Source organism: Rhinoraja longicauda, chromosome 8 (assembly GCF_053455715.1).
Source record: "Rhinoraja longicauda isolate Sanriku21f chromosome 8, sRhiLon1.1, whole genome shotgun sequence".
NCBI classification, from domain to species: domain Eukaryota; kingdom Metazoa; phylum Chordata; class Chondrichthyes; order Rajiformes; family Arhynchobatidae; genus Rhinoraja; species Rhinoraja longicauda.
The window spans coordinates 66,989,242-67,008,447 of NC_135960.1; the positions used below are offsets into that span (position 1 = coordinate 66,989,242).

General features: G+C 47.5%; 1 protein-coding gene across 2 annotated transcripts in view; it reads left to right on the plus strand.

Annotated features, from left to right (window-relative positions):
* The window catches only part of tgfbr2l (transforming growth factor beta receptor-like), a 72,128-nt gene that overhangs the window by 51,324 nt on the left and 1,598 nt on the right, over window positions 1-19,206 (plus strand). For both annotated transcript variants that reach the window (XM_078404578.1, XM_078404579.1), the window contains 2 exons: window positions 780-921; window positions 12,659-12,786. In XM_078404578.1, coding sequence (XP_078260704.1) covers window positions 780-921; window positions 12,659-12,786 — 270 coding nt within the window. The remainder of the gene's footprint in view (window positions 1-779; window positions 922-12,658; window positions 12,787-19,206) is intronic.

Sequence of the window (19,206 nt, forward strand, 5' to 3'; positions counted from 1 at the left end):
TGAATGGCCTAATTCTGCTCCTCTCACTTATGTAAGCAGGAAACAGTAAAATAATGTTCCTGGGCTGTAGAGTGGATGTTTCCCGTACCTCCCTGATGTGTAAAGAGGTCAATGTGTGGAAGTGATGGAGATACTTTAGTTTGCAAACAGCTGGCTCTGCCATTCTTGTCAATGTAAAGGCTGAATTCTAGGTATTGTGTCCATGTCCAAGGGAAACAACATTAGCTAACGTCTTACAAGTAACTTGGTATATTAGATAGCTTATACAACATCATTCCTGATTGTGGTACACCAATTCATCAGCTGTGAGGTGTATTTTTTATTTATTTCCATATTCATGTTTAGATTAAAATGAAGGGATAAAGGAATGAGTGAATAGATAAGAAATGCGAGGTAGGAAGGAACTGCAGATGCTGGTTTAAACCAAAGATAGACATGAAATGCTGGAGTAACTCAGCGGGACAGGCAGCATCTCTGCATTGGAGGAATGGGTGACCCAAGAAGGGTCTCGACCCGAAACGTCACCCATTCCTTCCCTCCAGAGATGCTGCCTGACCCGCTGAGTTACTCCGACTTTTTGTGACTAGAAATGGGAGGTAAATGAGTGAAATTATTATGATGGGAACATGGAAGGGTTGGGCTAAAATTGTTAACTACCATTTCAGAAGTTCAAACTGAAAATTCTGTACTTGGCTTTTATTTGATGTTCTATTCTGACCGTACTGATTGTTCATGGTGACTGACTGCCTAAGAAGCACTTGTGCTGTTGTGTTGAACAGGTCGGCACTGCCAGATACATGGCACCTGAGGTTCTGGAGTCTCGTGTTAACCTGGAAGATCTTGAGTCATTTAAACAGATGGATATCTACTCAATGGCCCTGGTCTTGTGGGAGATGGCATCTCGCTGCCAGGTCATTGGAGGTAAGATGAATCAGTTTATCAAATATACATTTTTGAATAAAACAAATAAAATGCTACTCTGTGAATGATGGGTGGAGGAAATTGTGTCTGGCACTTTGTGTTCTTTTGTGTATTAACCGGCATCTGCAGTTCTTTGTTTCTGCGATATCTACAATGAAGATTGGGTTTTTTTGGTCACAAGTTGACCAAATTGGTCACAAACTGTGGTTTAATGCTGAAATCACTTGTGGCTTTTTGTATTCAAGCAGCGTAGATTCATACAGCACAGAAACAGGCCCTTCGGCCCAACTTGCCCAAGCCTACCAACATGCCCCATCTACCCTGGTCCCACCTGCCTGCATTTGGCCCATAATCCTCTAAACATATACTGTCCATGTACCTGTCCAAATGTCTGTTAAATGTTATGATAGTACCTGCCTCGACCACCTCCTCTGGCAGTTCATTTCATATACCCATAACCCTTTGTGTAAAAAAAAAAGTGACCCCTCAGATTCCTATTATATCTTGCCCCCCTCACCTTAAAAATCTGTCCACCGTTTCTCGATTTCCCCTACGCTGGGCAAAAGATTCTATTCATCTCATGACTTTCTCCACCTCTACAAGATCACTTTTAGTCAACCTGCACTCCAAGGAATAAAGTCCGAGCCTTCTCAGCCTCTCCCTATAGAGTCCTGGCAACATCCTCGTAAATCTTCCCTGCACACTTTCCAACTTGACAACATCTTTCCTGTAACATGGTGACCAGAACTGAGCACAATACTCTAAATGCAGCCTCACCAATGTCTTGTATAACTGTAATAAAACCTCCCAACTTCTCTAATCAATACTCTGACTGATGAAGGCGAATGTGCCGAAAGCCTTTATCACTATCCTATCAACCTGAAACGCCATTTTCATGGAACTATGAAGAAGGGTCTCGACCCGAAACTTCACCCATTCCTTCTCTCCAGAGATGCTGCCTGACCCGCTGAGTTACTCCAGCATTTTGTGATACCTTCGATTTGTACCAGCATCTGCAGTTATTTTCCTACACAACCTGTACTCCTAGATCCCTCTGCACCACAACATTCCCCAGAGCCCTGCCATGCACTGTGAAGGTCCTGCACCTTGTTCGACTTCCCAAAACACCAGTGTCTTTACATGCTGATCACCTCCTGTACCTGACGGTAATGGCCCGGAAGGTGGGGGATTCCTTGATGATGGATGCTGCCTTCTTCAGGCAGCGCCTCATGTAGATGCTCTCGCTCAATGGTGGGGAGGGTTGTGCCATGTTGGACTGGGTTGAGTCCACCATCTCTGAAGCCTCTTGCACTCCTGTGCTTTGGAATTGCCCTACCAGGAATTACCATAGAAATCCTCCCCTGTATCGCCACAAAGGACTCACTCAATATCAAACGTCTCTAATTGCATGTGCTTCCGTTTTATCTCTGATTAAACCCTCCGTTGTTGACCAAAGTTCCCTAATCTTACCATCTTTGACAATAGACAATAGACAATAGGTGCAGGAGGAGGCCATTCGGCCCTTCGAGCCAGCACCGCCATTCAATGTGATCATGGCTGATCATTCTCAATCAGTACCCCGTTCCTGCCTTCTCCCCATACCCCCTGACTCCGCTATCCTTAAGAGCTCTATCTTGCTCTCTCTTGAATGCATTCAGAGAATTGGCCTCCACTGCCTTCTGAGGCAGAGAATTCCACAGATTCACAACTCTCTGACTGGAAAAGTTTTTCCTCATCTCCGTTCTAAATGGCCTACCCCTTATTGTTAAACTGTGGCCCCTGGTTCTGGACTCCCCCAACATTGGGAACATGTTTCCTGCCTCTGACGTGTCCAACCCCTTAATAATCTTATACGTTTCGATAAGATCTCCTCTCATCCTTCTAAATTCCAGTGTATACAAGCCTAGTCGCTCCAGTCTTTCAACATATGACAGTCCCGCCATTCCGGGAATTAACCTAGTAAACCTACGCTGCACGCCCTCAATTGCAAAATTGAGGTCAGTTTCCTACCCACATACTGGCACACTGTCTCTGAGCCCTCACTATCTTGCCTCGACCTGATGTTGCACTCCCCTCTGGCCACTGCACGCAATCTACATTAGCCAGGTCCTGCCTTATACTGTTGAAATCAGCCCTCCCACAAATGAAGATGTGAACTCTGGGGCCAAGCTTATCTTTTTCCCATGACTGCCATGAAACTTACCCAAGCAAACTATGCTTGCAGGTTTTCAAGCAGCTGCCCACAGACACATCCAGCACTCGCCCATTCTCACACGTGAGACACGGTCCAGTGCGGCCCATTCCCCGTGCCACCCATTCTCTCTGCATTCTGCGTCCAAATAATTTCTCGTTCCCTCCTGTGTGTGCCCTGTTTTGTTTTTTTGGTGCTTTTCAAGCAGCAAATTAGAAGCATGTGCAAACCCATTCCTTCTCTCCAGAGATGCTGCCTGTCCCGCTGTGTTACTCCAGCATTTTGTGTCAATCTTCAGTGTAAACCAGCATCTGCAGTTCCTTCCGACACAGAAGCATGTTTACCACCACTTGCAGACGTTCCCCTCGATGACTCTGGTGGTTGCAATGCCCTTTCCTTCACAGTGGTACACGTCGGTGAGGTGGATAGTTTGTAAACATTCAGGGAGTTGGCTGGGATTTGACTCACAGACTCTCATTGCATTCTATCTGGGCAGTTACTTACCACACACCCCAACCACACCAAATGCCTTCCACCACTTCTGAAGAAGGGTCTCGACCCGAAACGTCACCTATTCCTTATCTCCTGAGATGCTGCCTGACCTGCTGAGTTACTCCAGCATTTTGTGAATAAATACCTTCGATTTGTACCAGTTATTTTCTTATACTTCTGTCCTATCTTGATTCCCCCTTTCTCCGATTTCTTTTATCTTAGACTTTAACTTTTTTTAAATGTCTTCCAATTTCACCCGACTGCTCCATATTTGTAGGCCACATATCCAACACGAAAGTTTAATCTCTCTTGGATATTCCCGCGATTTACAACCCATGAAAATGAAAAGTATTGAAAGGCCAGTCCAGTGGGAAGTACAATGCAGCCAAACTGCTGCATCCAATGTTGTGCCTGCTGGTGCATGTTAAAGAGACCTTGCATACATTGCAGATAGACACAAAATGCTGGAGTAACTCAGCGGGACAGGCAGCATCTCTGGAGAGAAGGAATGGGTGATGTTTCCGGTCAAGACCCTTCTTGAGACTGATGTCAGGGGAGAGGGAAAATGTATTCGGAGGCAGTAAGATTGGTTGGAGAACTGGGAAGGGGGAGGGGATGGAGAGAGAGGGAAAGCAAGGGTTACTTGAAGTTAGAGAAGTCAATGTTCATACCGCTCAGGTGGAAGCTGCCCAAGCGAAATATGAGGTGCTGCTCCTCCAATTTGTGCTGGGCCTCACTCTGACAATGGAGGAGGCCCAGGGCAGAAAGGTCAATGTGGGAATGGGAGGGGGAGTTAAAGCATGTGCTTGGTGGATACACTTCTCACCGCTAATTGCAACATTGAACAGAGTTAACGGATGAAACTCATGGGAAAGCTGAACTCTGGAAAATGTATTTTACATTAGCTCCATTACATTTACAGTTCATGTAAGGTACAGCCTGATCCTTGGCAGGCAAATGTTTGAAAATATCTTCATATTGAGTCAAGTATAGTAAATTTGCCTTTTACATGCTAAGTAATATTATTACTATTTTAAACCTAAGTATTATAATAATGAATATTATTCTGGCACATACCAATGTTATTACATGCCATTTTGTCTCTCCTGATTATTGAATCCAGCTGCACTGCATTGCATTGTGAGCTGTGCCAAGCTTGCGATGAAATGTGCTAAACTGTGGCTCATCACTGACATATTGTGGTAATCCTGTGTTAGAGCAACCGGTGACACAGTACCTATCAAGATGTACTAATAAAGTGACTGAAGGAGAGAGCTGCCTCTGCCACTCCCAGAGATAGACGCAAAGTGCTGGGACTGTGGAGAATGTGGACAGGTGACGTTTCAGGTTGGGACCTGTCTTCTCACTACTCACTGCTCTGCCACTCCCAGCCTTGCAGCTGAATCTGCCCTCACATGGTCCCAGAATGGGCAAACATAGCCTGTTGATGCTGGCTCCAGGTGGTTGAGGCTAAAGTCTATTCTGTAATGTATTGAGAGCCTGCTGGTGTTCCCCAGATCCCTGGGGCTGATTGTCGGGTTTGGGGGGTGGGGGGGAGGGGGGATGAACGTAGAGAGTTGCTGTCCCTCCCTCAGCAGCTGGGGGAGGGGCAGTTATGGGGGCGAGAGTTCGCTTCATTAAACTGATTCTTCCTGAAAGTGTGGGCATAATTTTTTTAAATGAAACTGTTTTGACAACTTGCCTGGTTGTGTTGGGATTCTGTTGCTGCCACGGATCCAATGCAAAGGTTGCAGTGGGTGGAGCTGCTGCCTCCCATCTCCAGCCACACGGGCTTGACCCTGACCCCAGGGCCGTTTTTACAGCATTATGGGCCCCCGGGCAAAGCAGTGTACTGGGGCCCCTACCGTTACTCTCCCCCACCCCCCTTTCCCTACCAGCCCCCCCCCTGACGTGCCGGCGAAAAGCACTTACCGAAAAGCACTTAGCGATGGACTTAGGGTGCTACATTGTTGCGAAAAGCACTTACAGATCGCTGTGAGAAGCACTTAGGGATGGAGAAGCAAAGCACTTAGGGAGTTAATTGTTGCGAAACAGAACGCTGTGAGAAGCACTTAGGGACTGAAAATGTTGCGGAAAAAGCACTTATTGAACCTACATTTTTAAAGTAGTATTTATTTATTGCAAGTCACTTAACATACACAGATCAGCATGGGGGCCCCTATGCTCGTGGGGCCCCGGGCAAGTGCCCATCAGGCCCATGCGTTAAGACGGCCCTGCCTGACCCGCTATGGTGTCTGCATGGTTTGAACTTTCTCCCTGTCGGAGTGCTCCCGCTCCAACCCACTGCCCCGGAATGTGCCGGCGTGTGGGGTCCTTGGCCACTGTCAATTGTCCACAATCTACATTGTTAAGAAGGTCATAAGGAATAGGAGTAGAATTAGGCCATTCAGCCCATCGACTACTCCGCCATTCAATCGTGGCTGATCCACCTCTCCCTCCTAACCCCATTCTCCTGCCCATAACCTCAAACACCTGCACTAATCAAGAATCTATCTATCTATCCCTGCCTTAAAAGTATCCACTGACTTGGCCTCCACAGCCCTCTGGCAATGAATTCCACAGATTCACCACCCTCTGACTAAATAAATTTCTCCTCGTCTCCTTTCTAAAAGAATGTCCTGTAATTCTGAGGCTATGGCCTCTAGTTCTGGACTCTCCCATGCAAGGAAGTGTTAATGGGAGTGTGGCGACAATAACAGGTCAGGGAAGCATTCATGTAAGTGGTGGCCGATGGCCTTGCAGATTGATGGGTTGAAGGGCCTGTTCCTCTGCTGTATCCTTATACGGTTCTGACCGTTTACAGGGCTTCCCCTTGTTTACAGGGCAGGACCGGCAGCACTCCCCCAGTGGCTGTTGTTGGGAGTGATCCTATTTAGCCGGTACTTGGGAATGTTACAAATATTGGGAATTGGAATGGCTGGTCGGATGTTATTTTGGGAAGTGGATCCAAATCCCTCGTCTGTAAATGGAGTGCACTCACACTCACACTCACACTCACAGATGCTCACTGGAACCCAACACGGTTACACTAACCTCACACTCACACCCACACCCAGACACTCACATTCTCGCCTCACACTCTTCACTTCACACACTCTCACCTCACATATGCTCTCACACTCTCACTCCAACCTTACACTCTCACTCTTACCTCACACTTATACCTCACACTCTCACTCTAACCTTACACTCTCACTCTCCCCACACTCTCACCTCACATATGCTCTCACACTCTCACTCCAACCTTACACTCTCACTCTCACCTCACACACTCACCTCACACTCACACCCTAACACTCTCACTCCTCACTGTAACCTTACACTCTCACTCTCCCCTCACACTCTCACTCAACTCTCACCTCACACTCTCAGCCTCACACTCTCACCTCACACTCACCTCTCACTCTCACACTCACCTCACACTCACACCCTCATACTCTCAGCCTCACACTCTCGCCTCACACCCTCACACTCACATTCTCGCCTCACACTCACACCCTCACGCACACACCTCTCACTCTACCTTCACACTCTCACTCTCACCTCACACTCTCATCCTCACTCTCTCTCGCCTCACACTCTCACCTCACAACTAACCACGCACTCTCACTGATGAACAGCAATTTAGTTATAACGCAAAGCCAATTCTGGGGCAAAAGAAAGAAAAATAAAACATTATATTGCAAAACAATCGTATTGTAATTTCAGTTATTATTAATAGTAATTATTAGGAAATTATTATACAATGAAAGGGAATGAATTTCCTTTAACATAACCAATGCCATTAGTGCTCAGAATAAGTATTCAATCTCTACTTGGTGCGGTGCACAGGATGGAGAACGTTGAATTCAACATTGTCCCTGAACACAGCATGAAGCACATTACCATCTGCCCTTGCAGAGCAGTTCTTGCTAGAATGAGGACAATATGGTCGTTTCGTGATACTTCCTAGACTTCCCAAAGGGCTTTGCTACCACAGAGATAGGTTGTGGTTTGTTTATTGCCACAATGTAGGAAATAGCCCCACAATGCAGGTACAGCAGGCAGTGAAGAAAACCAATGGAATGTTGGCCTTCATAACAAGAGGAGTTGAGTATAGGAGCAAAGAGGTCCTTCTGCAGTTGTACAGGGCCCTAGTGAGACCGCACCTGGAGTACTGTGTGTAGTTTTGGTCTCCAAAATTAAGGAAGGATATTCTTGCTATTGAGGGCGTGCAGCATAGGTTGACTAGGTTAATTCCCGGAATGGCGGGACTGTCATATGTTGAAAGACTGGAGCGACTAGGCTTGTATACACTGGAATTTAGAAGGATAAGAGAGGATCTTATCGAAACATAAGATTATTAAGGGGTTGGAAACGTTAGAGGCAGGAAACATGTTCCCAATGTTGGGGGAGTCCAGAACAAGGGGCCACAGTTTAAGAATAAGGGGTAGGCCATTTAGAATGGAGATGAGGAAAAACCTTTTCAGTCAGAGAGTTGTGAATCTGTGGAATTCTCTGCCTCAGAAGGCAGTGGAGGCCAATTCTCTGAATGCATTCAAGAGAGAGCTGGATAGAGCTCTTAAGGATAGCGGAGTCAGTGGGTATGGGGAGAAGGCCGGAACGGGGTACTGATTGAGAATGATCAGCCATGATCACATTGAATGGCGGTGCTGGCTCGAAGGGCCGAATGGCCTCCTCCTGCACCTATTGTCTATTGTCTATTGTCTAAGTTAATGCACCAATAGCAAGTGATGCAATGACCAGCACCATGCTTGTGTAAGAAAGTAACTACAGATGCTGGTACAAATCGAAGGTATCACAAAATGGTGGAGTAACTCAGCAGGTCAGGCAGCATCTCTGGAGAGAAGGAATGGGTGACGTTTCGGGTCGAGACCCTTCTCTGACCCGCTGAGTTACTCCAGCATTTTGTGATAGCACCGTGCTTGTGGTTGGAGGTAATTGAGAGGGTGTCGTGGGGAGAAGGAATGCCTGTTTGCATTCTATTAGCAACTAACCATTCATCCAAGAGGTAGGTTGGGCCACTTTGTAAAACCTTGATCAAACGTAAAATTCGGTCCTCCAGTTCCCTTGGAGCGTATGACTGTAGATTCCAGCAGAACGATGGCGAATGTGCAGCATTTCAGGGAAATTATAAATTCCTACCTGGCGGATGCAGTGCAGTCTTGACACAAAACGCACAGGATAAAAGTGATCCTGCGATGTAATTCACGTCAATGAAAATCGCATCTCATCTGAAGCAGCGACTGTTCCTGGGGCCTGTGGGACTTTCACTGCGTTATTTAGTCACGTCGCCATGTTGAAACAGCTGCTTCTGACCTTTCATCTTCATGCGAACCTCACAGCTGGGGTTAAAGTGCCAGATGCCAAGAGATCTGGGCATCCAGTCGGCATGAAGCCAGCCTCTGATCTGTAGTTGAACAGTTCAAAGCAATCGTCCTGATCTGGAATTTCTGAGGTAGTCTGGAGGTTGTTTTGGATTTTGACAGGTAACCGAGCCCATGGACAGATTTATTTGCTTTTCCTAAAGACATCTGCCAATGTTCCTGTAAATATTATGTTTCTAAGGTGAGCGTCTTTTGGAATGTGGTTAATTGAGATACACCCGCCCCATAAAGCTGAGGTTAGCATGTTATAGTATAAAGGCAGCCTGTTACAGTTTCTGCTTCTGCTTGGATAATTGAGTGTGTGTACTGTGTGCTGCCCGGTTCATCGCGGGTACTGACCTCCCCACCATCCCAGGGATCTACAGAGAGTGGTGGACACTGCCCGGTCCATCGCATGAACGGGAAGGCAGATTATTATCTGAATGGTGTCAAGTTAGGAAATGGTTCACCAGTCACTTAAAGTTAGCATGCAGATACAGCAGGCAGTGAAGAAAGCTAATAGCGTGTTGGCCTTTATGACAAGAGGAGTTGAGTATAGGAGCAAAGAGGTCCCTCTGCAGTTGTACAGGGCCCTAGTGAGACCGCACCTGGAGTACTGTGTGCAAATTTGGTCTCCAACAAGGATATTCTTGCTATTGAGGGCGTGCAGCATAGGTTTACTAGGTTAATTCCCGGAATGACGGGACTGTCGTATGTTGAAAGACTGGAGCGACTAGATTACGCTGGAATTTAGAAGGATGAGAGGGGATCTTATTGAAACATATAAGATTATTAAGGGATTGGACACGTTAGAGGCAGGAAACATGTTCTCAATGTTAGGGGAGTCCAGAACCAGGAGCCACAGTTTATGAATAAGGGGTAGGCCATTTAGAATGGAGATGAGGAAAAACCTTTTCAATAGACAATAGACAATAGGTGCAGGAGTAGGCCATTCAGCCCTTCGAGCAAGCACCGCCATTCAATGCGATCATGGCTGATCACTCTCAATCAGTACCCCGTTCCTGCCTTCTCCCCATACCCCCTCACTCCGCTATCCTTAAGAGCTCTATCCAGCTCTCTCTTGAAAGCATCCAACGAACTGGCCTCCACTGCCTTCTGAGGCAGAGAATTCCACACCTTCACCACCCTCTGACTGAAAAAGTTCTTCCTCATCTCCGTTCTAAATGGCCTACCCCTTATTCTTAAACTGTGGCCCCTTGTTCTGGACTTCCCCAACATTGGGAACATGTTATCTGCCTCTAATGTGTCCAATCCCCTAATTATCTTATATGTTTCAATAAGATCCCCCCTCATCCTTCTAAATTCCAGTGTATACAAGCCCAATCGCTCCAGCCTTTCAACATACGACAGTCCCGCCATTCCGGGAATTAACCTAGTGAACCTACGCTGCACGCCCTCCATAGCAAGAATATCCTTCCTCAAATTTGGAGACCAAAACTGCACACAGTACTCCAGGTGCGGTCTCACCAGGGCCCGGTACAACTGTAGAAGGACCTCTTTGCTCCTATACTCAACTCCTCTTGTTATGAAGGCCAACATTCCATTGGCTTTCTTCACTGCCTGCTGTACCTGCATGCTTCCTTTCATTGACTGATGCACTAGGACACCCAGATCTCGTTGAACTCCCCCTCCTCCTAACTTGACACCATTCAGATAATAATCTGCCTTTCTATTCTTACTTCCAAAGTGAATAACCTCACACTTATCTACATTAAACTGCATCTGCCATGTATCCGCCCACTCACACAACCTGTCCAAGTCACCCTGCAGCCTTATTGCATCTTCCTCACAATTCACACTACCCCCCAACTTAGTATCATCTGCAAATTTGCTAATGGTACTTTTAATCCCTTCGTCTAAGTCATTAATGTATATCGTAAATAGCTGGGGTCCCAGCACCGAACCTTGCGGTACCCCACTGGTCACTGCCTGCCATTCCGAAAGGGACCCATTTATCCCATTTTCAGTCAGAGAGTTGTAAATCTGTGGAATTCTCTGCCTCAGAAGGCAGTGGAGGCCAATTCTCTGAATGCATTCAAGAGAGAGCTAGATAGAGCTCTTAAAGATAGCAGAGTCAGGGGGTATGGGGAGAAGGCAGGAACGGGGTACTGATTGTGAATGATCAGCCATGATCACATTGAATGGCGGTGCTGGCTCGAAGGGCCAAATGGCCTCCTCCTGCACCTATTGTCTATTGTCAGGATCGAACCCGGGTCTCCGGCGCTGTAAGGCAGCAACTCTACCACTGCACACCATGCTGCCCAGTGACTTATCTGCTCAGATGGATTAAAAGTATAAAGAATGCTTGGGAGAGGACTGTGGGATGCTCAGTTCAATGCTTACTCATCGCGGAGCCAAGACGTCATTTGGCTGGGGCATTACTGCCATGGCATCTGGGAGGGCCTTCAGCAAGAACTCATTGCTTTATTTGCGTGATTGTACATGAACCTCCTGGTGGATTAAGAAAGTAAGTTGAAAGGGAAGATGAGGGAGGGACAAGACTGACACACAGTGGAGGCAAAGCGCTGAATATTTTTCTCTTTATACAGTACGCTGTGATATCAGCGTGCACTCAGCTGCATGACTCAATAGACAATAGACAATAGGTGCAGCAGGAGGCCATTCGGCCCTTCGAGCCAGCACCGCCATTCAATGTGATCATGGCTGATCATTCTCAATCAGTACCCCGTTCCTGCCTTCTCCCCATACCCCCTGACTCCGCTATCCTTAAGAGCTCTATCCAGCTCCCTCTTGACTCCAGTCAAGGTTAAACTTACCCTTGCACTAGTCCAACATATTGGCTGCCTGTCCCGCTGAGTTACTCCAGCATTTTGTGCCTATCTTCAACATATTGACTGTTTTAGCCTCTGGAAAACCCCAAATAACATTTAAGTGTATATTGCTTCTGGTTATACAGTATCTAACTGCAAATAGTGACTTCAACTATACTAAACATGCATGCCTGTTTAAAGAGATCATAAGGTCAAACAAAGTAAAAAAAGTTTCATAACTTTACCTCCATGTTCTCATTTTCCTTTCACAAGTTTATAAGTCATAAAAGCCGAAGTAGGCCCATCGAGTCTACTCCGTCATTCAATCATGGCTGATCTATTGTTGGCACCCATACCAATCAACTATCTGTCAATCCCCGCCTTAATAATACTCCATGATTTGGCCTCCACATCTTTCTAAGTGGTTACCTTACAATTGCATGCCACAGAACTTTAAATGGAACTGCCATGAGAAAAAGGGAAGAAATGCACAGTCCCAACACCACCACTTTGGGCTTTGAATGAACACACAGATTTTCCAAAACATCAGTGGTCTCAGTTTCCTGACCTACAAGCTCAGAAGGTATAAGGTCATCAGTGATAGGAGCAGAATGATGCCATTCGGCCCATCAAGTCTACGCCACCATTCAATCATGGTTGATCTATCTCTCCCTCCTAACCCCATTCTCCTGCCTTCTCCCCACAACCCCTGACACCCGCACTGATCAAGAATCTCTCTATCTCTGCCTTAATATTATATTAATATTGATTGATATTGATTTCTCAGAGTGCCTCACGACAATCTTAGCCTAAATTCTTGCACCGTTCCTTATTTCTGAAGATTGCCATAATGTATTTTAAACTTTTGTTTACAGAGGTGAAATGTTATGAGTCTCCGTTCAGCTCGAAGGTCCGTGAACATCCGTGTGTGGAAAGCATGAGAGACATCGTACTGCGGGACAGGGGACGGCCGGAGATTCCCAGCCACTGGCAGCTGCATAAAGTAGGTAGATGGGGGCAATGGAATGACTGCTGATCCCTCCACACAAAGTCCCCTTTCAAAACAGTTACCTATTTGACATGTACTGAACGATCAGGCATATACTTTTTTTAATCAAAAATATTTATTCAAATATTAAAATAATATATACAGTACAATAAAACCAAAACAGAACCCACCACCACAATATGCGGCACGGTGGCGCAGCGGTAGAGTTGCTGCCTTACAGTGAATGCAGCGCCGGAGACTCAGGTTCGATCCTGACTACAGGCGCCGTCTGTACGGAGTTTGTACGTTCTCCCCGTGACCTGCGTGGGTTTTCTCCGAGATCTCCGGTTTCCTTCCACACTCCAAAGACGTACAGGTATGTAGGTTAATTGACTGGGTAAATGTAAAAATTGTCCCTAGTGTGTGTAGGATAGTGTTAATGTGCGGGGATCGCTGGGCAGCGCGGACTCGGTGGGCCGAAGGGCCTGTTTCCGCGCTGTATCTCTAAAAAAAAATCTAAATACAAGGCAAACAATAAACTCTTATACAACTATCTTACACTCCTTGTCGATGATGCATTCCACCCCCCGCGCCACCCAGCGGTCCCGGAAACCCCCCAGGGTGCCCGTGGACAGCGTGTAGTCCCTCTCCAACAGCACCCGGGCACGGACGTGACCCCGGAAAAGGGGCAGGCAGCCGGCTCAGGCAGAGCCCTTTTCCGCCTGGCGCCGTGACTCGCGGATGGCCAGCTTGGCCAGGCCCAGGAGCAACCCAACCAGGACATCTTAACGATCAGGCATATTGTTCTGTGCCTTAGATTTAAAGGAAACCATCTTTCCATATTTCAGGAAGAGAGTGATATTAAATATTGTAGACCCAATATTATCACGCAACTGATAATCGCCCATCCTACCACAACCAGAGAGCAGTGCTGAACTACTATCTACCTCATTGGTGACCTTCGGACTATCCTTGATCGGACTTTGTTGGCTTTACCTTGCACTAAATGTTATTCCCTTATCATGTATCTAATTGTAATTAATTTATTAGCCAACTATGTAAAAACATACAAATCATTTGATTTGCCCATACAGTCATACCAAAAAAGCAACAAGATACACAACTACATAAAAAGTAACACAAACATCCACCACAGTGCACTGTGATGGAAAGCAATAATGTATCATCTTCTTCTGTCCTTTACTGCATATTGTACAGTTCCCATCTATACACTGTGAATGGCTCGATTGTAATCATATCATATATCATATCATCATATATATACAGCCGGAAACAGGCCTTTTCGGCCCTCCAAGTCCGTGCCGCCCAGTGATCCCCGCACATTAACACTATCCTACACCCACTAGGGACAATTTTTACATTTACCCAGCCAATTAACCGACATACGTATTTGGAGTGTGGGAGGAAACCGAAGATCTCGGAGAAAACCCACGCAGGTCACGGGGAGAACGTACAAACTCCTTACAGTGCAGCACCCGTAGTCAGGATCGAACCTGAGTCTCTGGCGCTGCATTCGCTGTAAAGCAGCAACTCTACCGCTGCGCTACCGTGCCGCCCATGTACCGTACCGTGCCAATCATGTATTGTCTTTCTGCTGACTGGCTAGGGCACAACAAAAGCTTTTCACTGTACCTCAGTCCACGTAACAATGAACTAAACTGACTGATTTTTTAAAATTACCAACATAAAGAGAACATTATTGAAGTAATTTAATGTTTCCTTTTAAAAACATGGTACTTCTTTTCAAACTTACTTCATGAAATATGATTTCCCCAGGAAATGTATTATTTTCTTATGATTACTTTCAGGGAGATTTTAAAAGGGGATTATCCCAACATGACCAGTTATTTATTATTTCATCAACAGAGACTGCCTTCCATTATTAAAATTTCTGCTGCTGCTTTAGTTGTGAAGTTCCTCTGTGGGGAACTCTGCAGATTCAGATTCTGAACAATGGCAAATCGGACTGAGATGTTTGTGTAATTACATTGATGGGAACTGAGGGTGGGGAGAGAGGGTGGGGAGACAGGGTGGGGAGAGAGGGGGTGTGGAGAGAGGGTGGGGAGAGAGGGCGGGGAGACAGGGTGGGAAGAGAGAGGGTGTGGAGAGAGGGTGGGGAGAGAGGGCGGGGAGTCAGGGTGGGGAGAGAGAGGGTGTGGAGAGAGGGTGGGGAGAGAGGGCGGGGAGACAGGGTGGGGAGAGAGAGGGTGTGGAGAGAGGGTGTGGAGAGAGGGTGTGGAGAGAGGGTGGGGAGAGAGGGTGGGGAGAGAGGGTGGGGAGAGAGGGTGGGGAGACAGGGTAGGGAGAGAGGGGTGTGGAGAGAGGGTGGGGAGAGAGGGCGGGGAGACAGGGTGGGGAGAGAGAGGGTGGGGAGAGAGGGTGGGGAGACAGGGTGGGGAGAGAGAGGGTGGGGAGAGAGGGTGGGGAGACAGGGTGGGGAGAGAGGGCGGGGAGACAGGGTGGGGAGAGAGAGGGTGTGGAGAGAGGGTGGGGAGAGAGGGTGGGGAGACAGGGTGGGGAGAGAGGGCGGGGAGACAGGGTGGGGAGAGAGAGGGTGTGGAGAGAGGGTGGGGAGAGAGGGTGGGGAGACAGGGTGGGGAGAGAGGGCGGGGAGACAGGGTGGGGAGAGAGAGGGTGTGGAGAGAGGGTGGGGAGAGAGGGTGGGGAGAGAGGGCGGGGAGAGAGGGCGGGGAGACAGGGTGGGGAGAGAGAGGGTGTGGAGAGAGGGTGGGGAGAGAGGGCGGGGAGACAGGGTGGGGAGAGAGGGTGTGGAGAGAGGGTGGGGAGAGAGGGCGGGGAGAGAGGGTGGGGAGAGGGTGGGAAGTGAGGGTGGGAAGTGAGGGTGGGAGAGAGGGGTGTGGAGGGAGGGGTGGGGAGAGAGGGTGGGGAGAGAAGGTGGGGAGAGGGTGGGAAGTGAGGGTGGGAAGTGAGGGTGGGAGAGATGGGTGTGGAGGGAGGGGTGTGGAGGGAGGGGTGGGGAGAGAGGGCGGGGAGAGAGGGTGGGGAGAGAGGGTGGGGAGAGAGGGCGGGGAGAGAGGGTGGGGAGAGGGTGGGAAGTGAGGGTGGGAAGTGAGGGTGGGAGAGAGGGGTGTGGAGGGAGGGGTGGGGAGAGAGGGTGGGGAGAGAGGGTGGGGAGCGAGGGTTAGAGTGAGGGTGGGGAGCGAGGGCGTGGAGAGAGGGTGGGGAGTGAGGGTGGGGAGAGAGAGGGTGTGGAGACAGGGTGGGGAGAGAGAGGGTGTGGAGAGAGGGTGGGGAGAGAGGGTGGGGAGAGAGGGTGGGGAGTGGGGTTGGGAGTGACTGTGGGAACTGATAGTGGGAGGTGGCACCTTTGCATTTAAATCTGAACTTTGGGGCCAGAAGCCCAATTCTCGTTTTGTGATTAAGAGCCCCACACAATTTGAATAGACAAGCCAAAGTTTTTTCAGGTTTTAAGATGCCGGCTTTGCCTTCAATATGATAGGCAACATGGAATGTTCAAAGTGAACCTGGACCAGGACTTTGAGTGTTGCCTGTTGTATCGATGTAACCCAGGACTTTGACTCTGCCAGGTATATCGATCTAACCCAAGACTTTGTGTGTTGCCTGTGGTATCGATGTAACCCAGGACTTGACATCCAGAATCAAACACACTGGACAATTCCATTGAGGCCACAGCATTGGGACGCCCAACAGCTCCCCCTAGGCTAGGAACATCTAACTGCAGCCTAAAGCAGTTCAAAAAAGGTCCTCAACAAGGAGCTGCAGATGCCGGTTTACTAAACAAGACACAAAGCACTGGAGTAACTCAGTGGGTTAGGCAGCATCTCTGGAGAACATGGATAGGTGACGTTTGGAGTTGGGACCCTTCTTCAGACAAATATTTGCCTGTGAAGTCTAGACAAATGTCTAAAGATATATTTTTGTTAAAATACTTAAAATAAACACGAGTGCTTTTTCTGAACCTGGAATGCCTTCTAGTGGTTAGCTTTCCTTACTTTGACTGGCTTCTAAAATCACTGAGACAGTGTTGAAGAGCCTTTGGCTATTTGTGCTTTTGCTGATCCCAGTGGATATCGGCATTTGATCCCTCTGTGTTCTTTTTCCTCAATGCACCATAATTTCCTCTTGTCTTTAATCATTATCAGTTCTCTTTTGAACGTTACTAGTGAATCTGCCTTCATGCATTTCAGATCACAACAATGCTTTGAGCAGTAAAGCAGTGTCCTTGTGTTGATTCAGCTACCTTTGTCATTCACCTGTTTAAAAAAATGTCAGCAGCTTTTCATAATTTCGCTGCTCCTTTACAACGTGTTAATTTCTATCTATTTTCTCACTCCTTTTTCATCAATGCTCTGGCATGGAATCAACATCGATGGATTTTAGTCTGTTATAGAATCATGGATTCAAAGAGTGATACAGCGTGGAAACAGGCCCTTCGGCCCAACTTGCCCACACCGGCCAACATGTCCCAGCTACACTAGTCCCACCTGCCCGCATTTGGTCCATATCCCTTCAAACCTTTCCTTTCTTTGTACTTGTCTAACTGTTTCTTAAATGTTGGGAGAGTCCCAGCCTCAACTACCTCCTCTGGAAGCTTGTTCCATACACCCACCACTCTTTGTGTTCCAAAAATATGCAGGATGATTTCTTTAACTTAAAAACATGCAACAAAATCACTCAGCAGGTCAGACAGCATCTGGAAAAGAGAAATAGAATTTATCCTTACGGTTAATGATCATTCATCAGAAGTTTTATCTGCCATTGCCATGGGGGGATGTCTTTTCGCACCTGGAATCAAATCTCGCAGATATATCTTCATTCCCAATTTTAACATGAATCTATCTGCATACAAAATGGATTGTTGAAAACAGGCGGAGTGCCCGAAGATTGAGTCCAGAGCAATGCTCTGCGTGATTTTGTTGTGTCCCGCCCCCTCCCCTGACATCAATCTGAAGGGTCTCAACCTGAAACGTCACCCATTCCTTCTCTCCTGAGATGCTGCCTGACCTGCTGAGTTACTCCAGCATTTTGTGTCTACCTTCGATTTGAACCAGCTTCTGCAGTTATTTTCCTACACAGCATATACTGGTCACACCTGCATGGAACAATAGATGGTCAACACACAAGCATATACTGGTCAATGGCCAGAAATATTCAGGCCACTGTTTCCCCACCACCAAGCCCACTAATAGGTAATCAATCCTCTGCCATGGCCCATTGAATCATCTCGTGTCAATCCTTCAGAGGTTAGTTCCAGGAATTCTACCGACCTGCAATTTGGGGACTCTTGGACCAAAGAAGCAGCCGTATGGAAACTGCACCATCCACAAGTTGCCATTCATGGTGCATATTATCCCAACTTAGGGCGGCATGGTAGCGCACCGGTAGAGTTGCTGCCTTACAGTGCTTGCAGCGCCAAGGACCCAGGTTCAATCCCGACTACGGGTGCTCTCTGTACGGAGTTTTACGTTCTCCCCGTGACCTGCGTGGGTTTTCTCTGAGATCTTTGGTTTCCTCCCACATTCCAAAGACGTACAGGTTAAGAGGTTAATTGGTTTGGTATGAGTGTGAATTGTCCCCAGTGTGCGTTGGTTGGTGCGGACTCGGTGGGCCGAAGGGCCCGTTTCCACGCTGTATCTCTAAACTAAACTTGTAACTATATCTGTGTTTCTTCACTGGTGGTGGATCTCAATTTGCCCCAGTACCAGTGTGGGAATATCACATCCAGACACAATGGAGCTATTCCACCACACAATTCACCAACAATTCCGCAAGGCCATTTGAAGAAAAATAAATCTTAAATTCAGTTACGGGATAAAGTGTTGCGGGCAAGTTCGGTCTTTATTGCCCACCGCATGTGTTGGCCGTGGCAGCAGCACACGCATCCTATGAATTATTTTGTTTTACAACAGGGTAGTTAGTGGTGGTGACATGGATCCCCCCAATATCACTGACTGGGGGAATAGGTGTACCGGGTTAGTAGGCCATTCCCTCACCCGTGTACCACGTTGTACCGTGTGTTGTGCCATGATGTGCCGCGTGTTATACCATGATGTACCACGTGTTGTACCATGATGTACTGTGTGTTGTACCATGATGTACCGCGTGTTGTACCATGATGTACCGTGTGTTGTAACATGATGTACCGCGTGTTGTACCATAATGTACCGCGTGTTGTAACATGATGTACTGTGTGTTGTACCATGATGTACCGATTGTTGTAACATGATGTACCGCCTGTTGTACCTTGATGTACCGCCTGTTGTACCTTGATGTACCGCCTGTTGTACCTTGATGTACCGCCTGTTGTACCTTGATGTACCGCGTGTTGTACCATGATGTACCGCGTGTTGTAACATGATGTACTGCGTGTTGTACCATGATGTACGTACCATGATGTACCACGTGTTGTAACATGATGTACCGTGTGTTGTT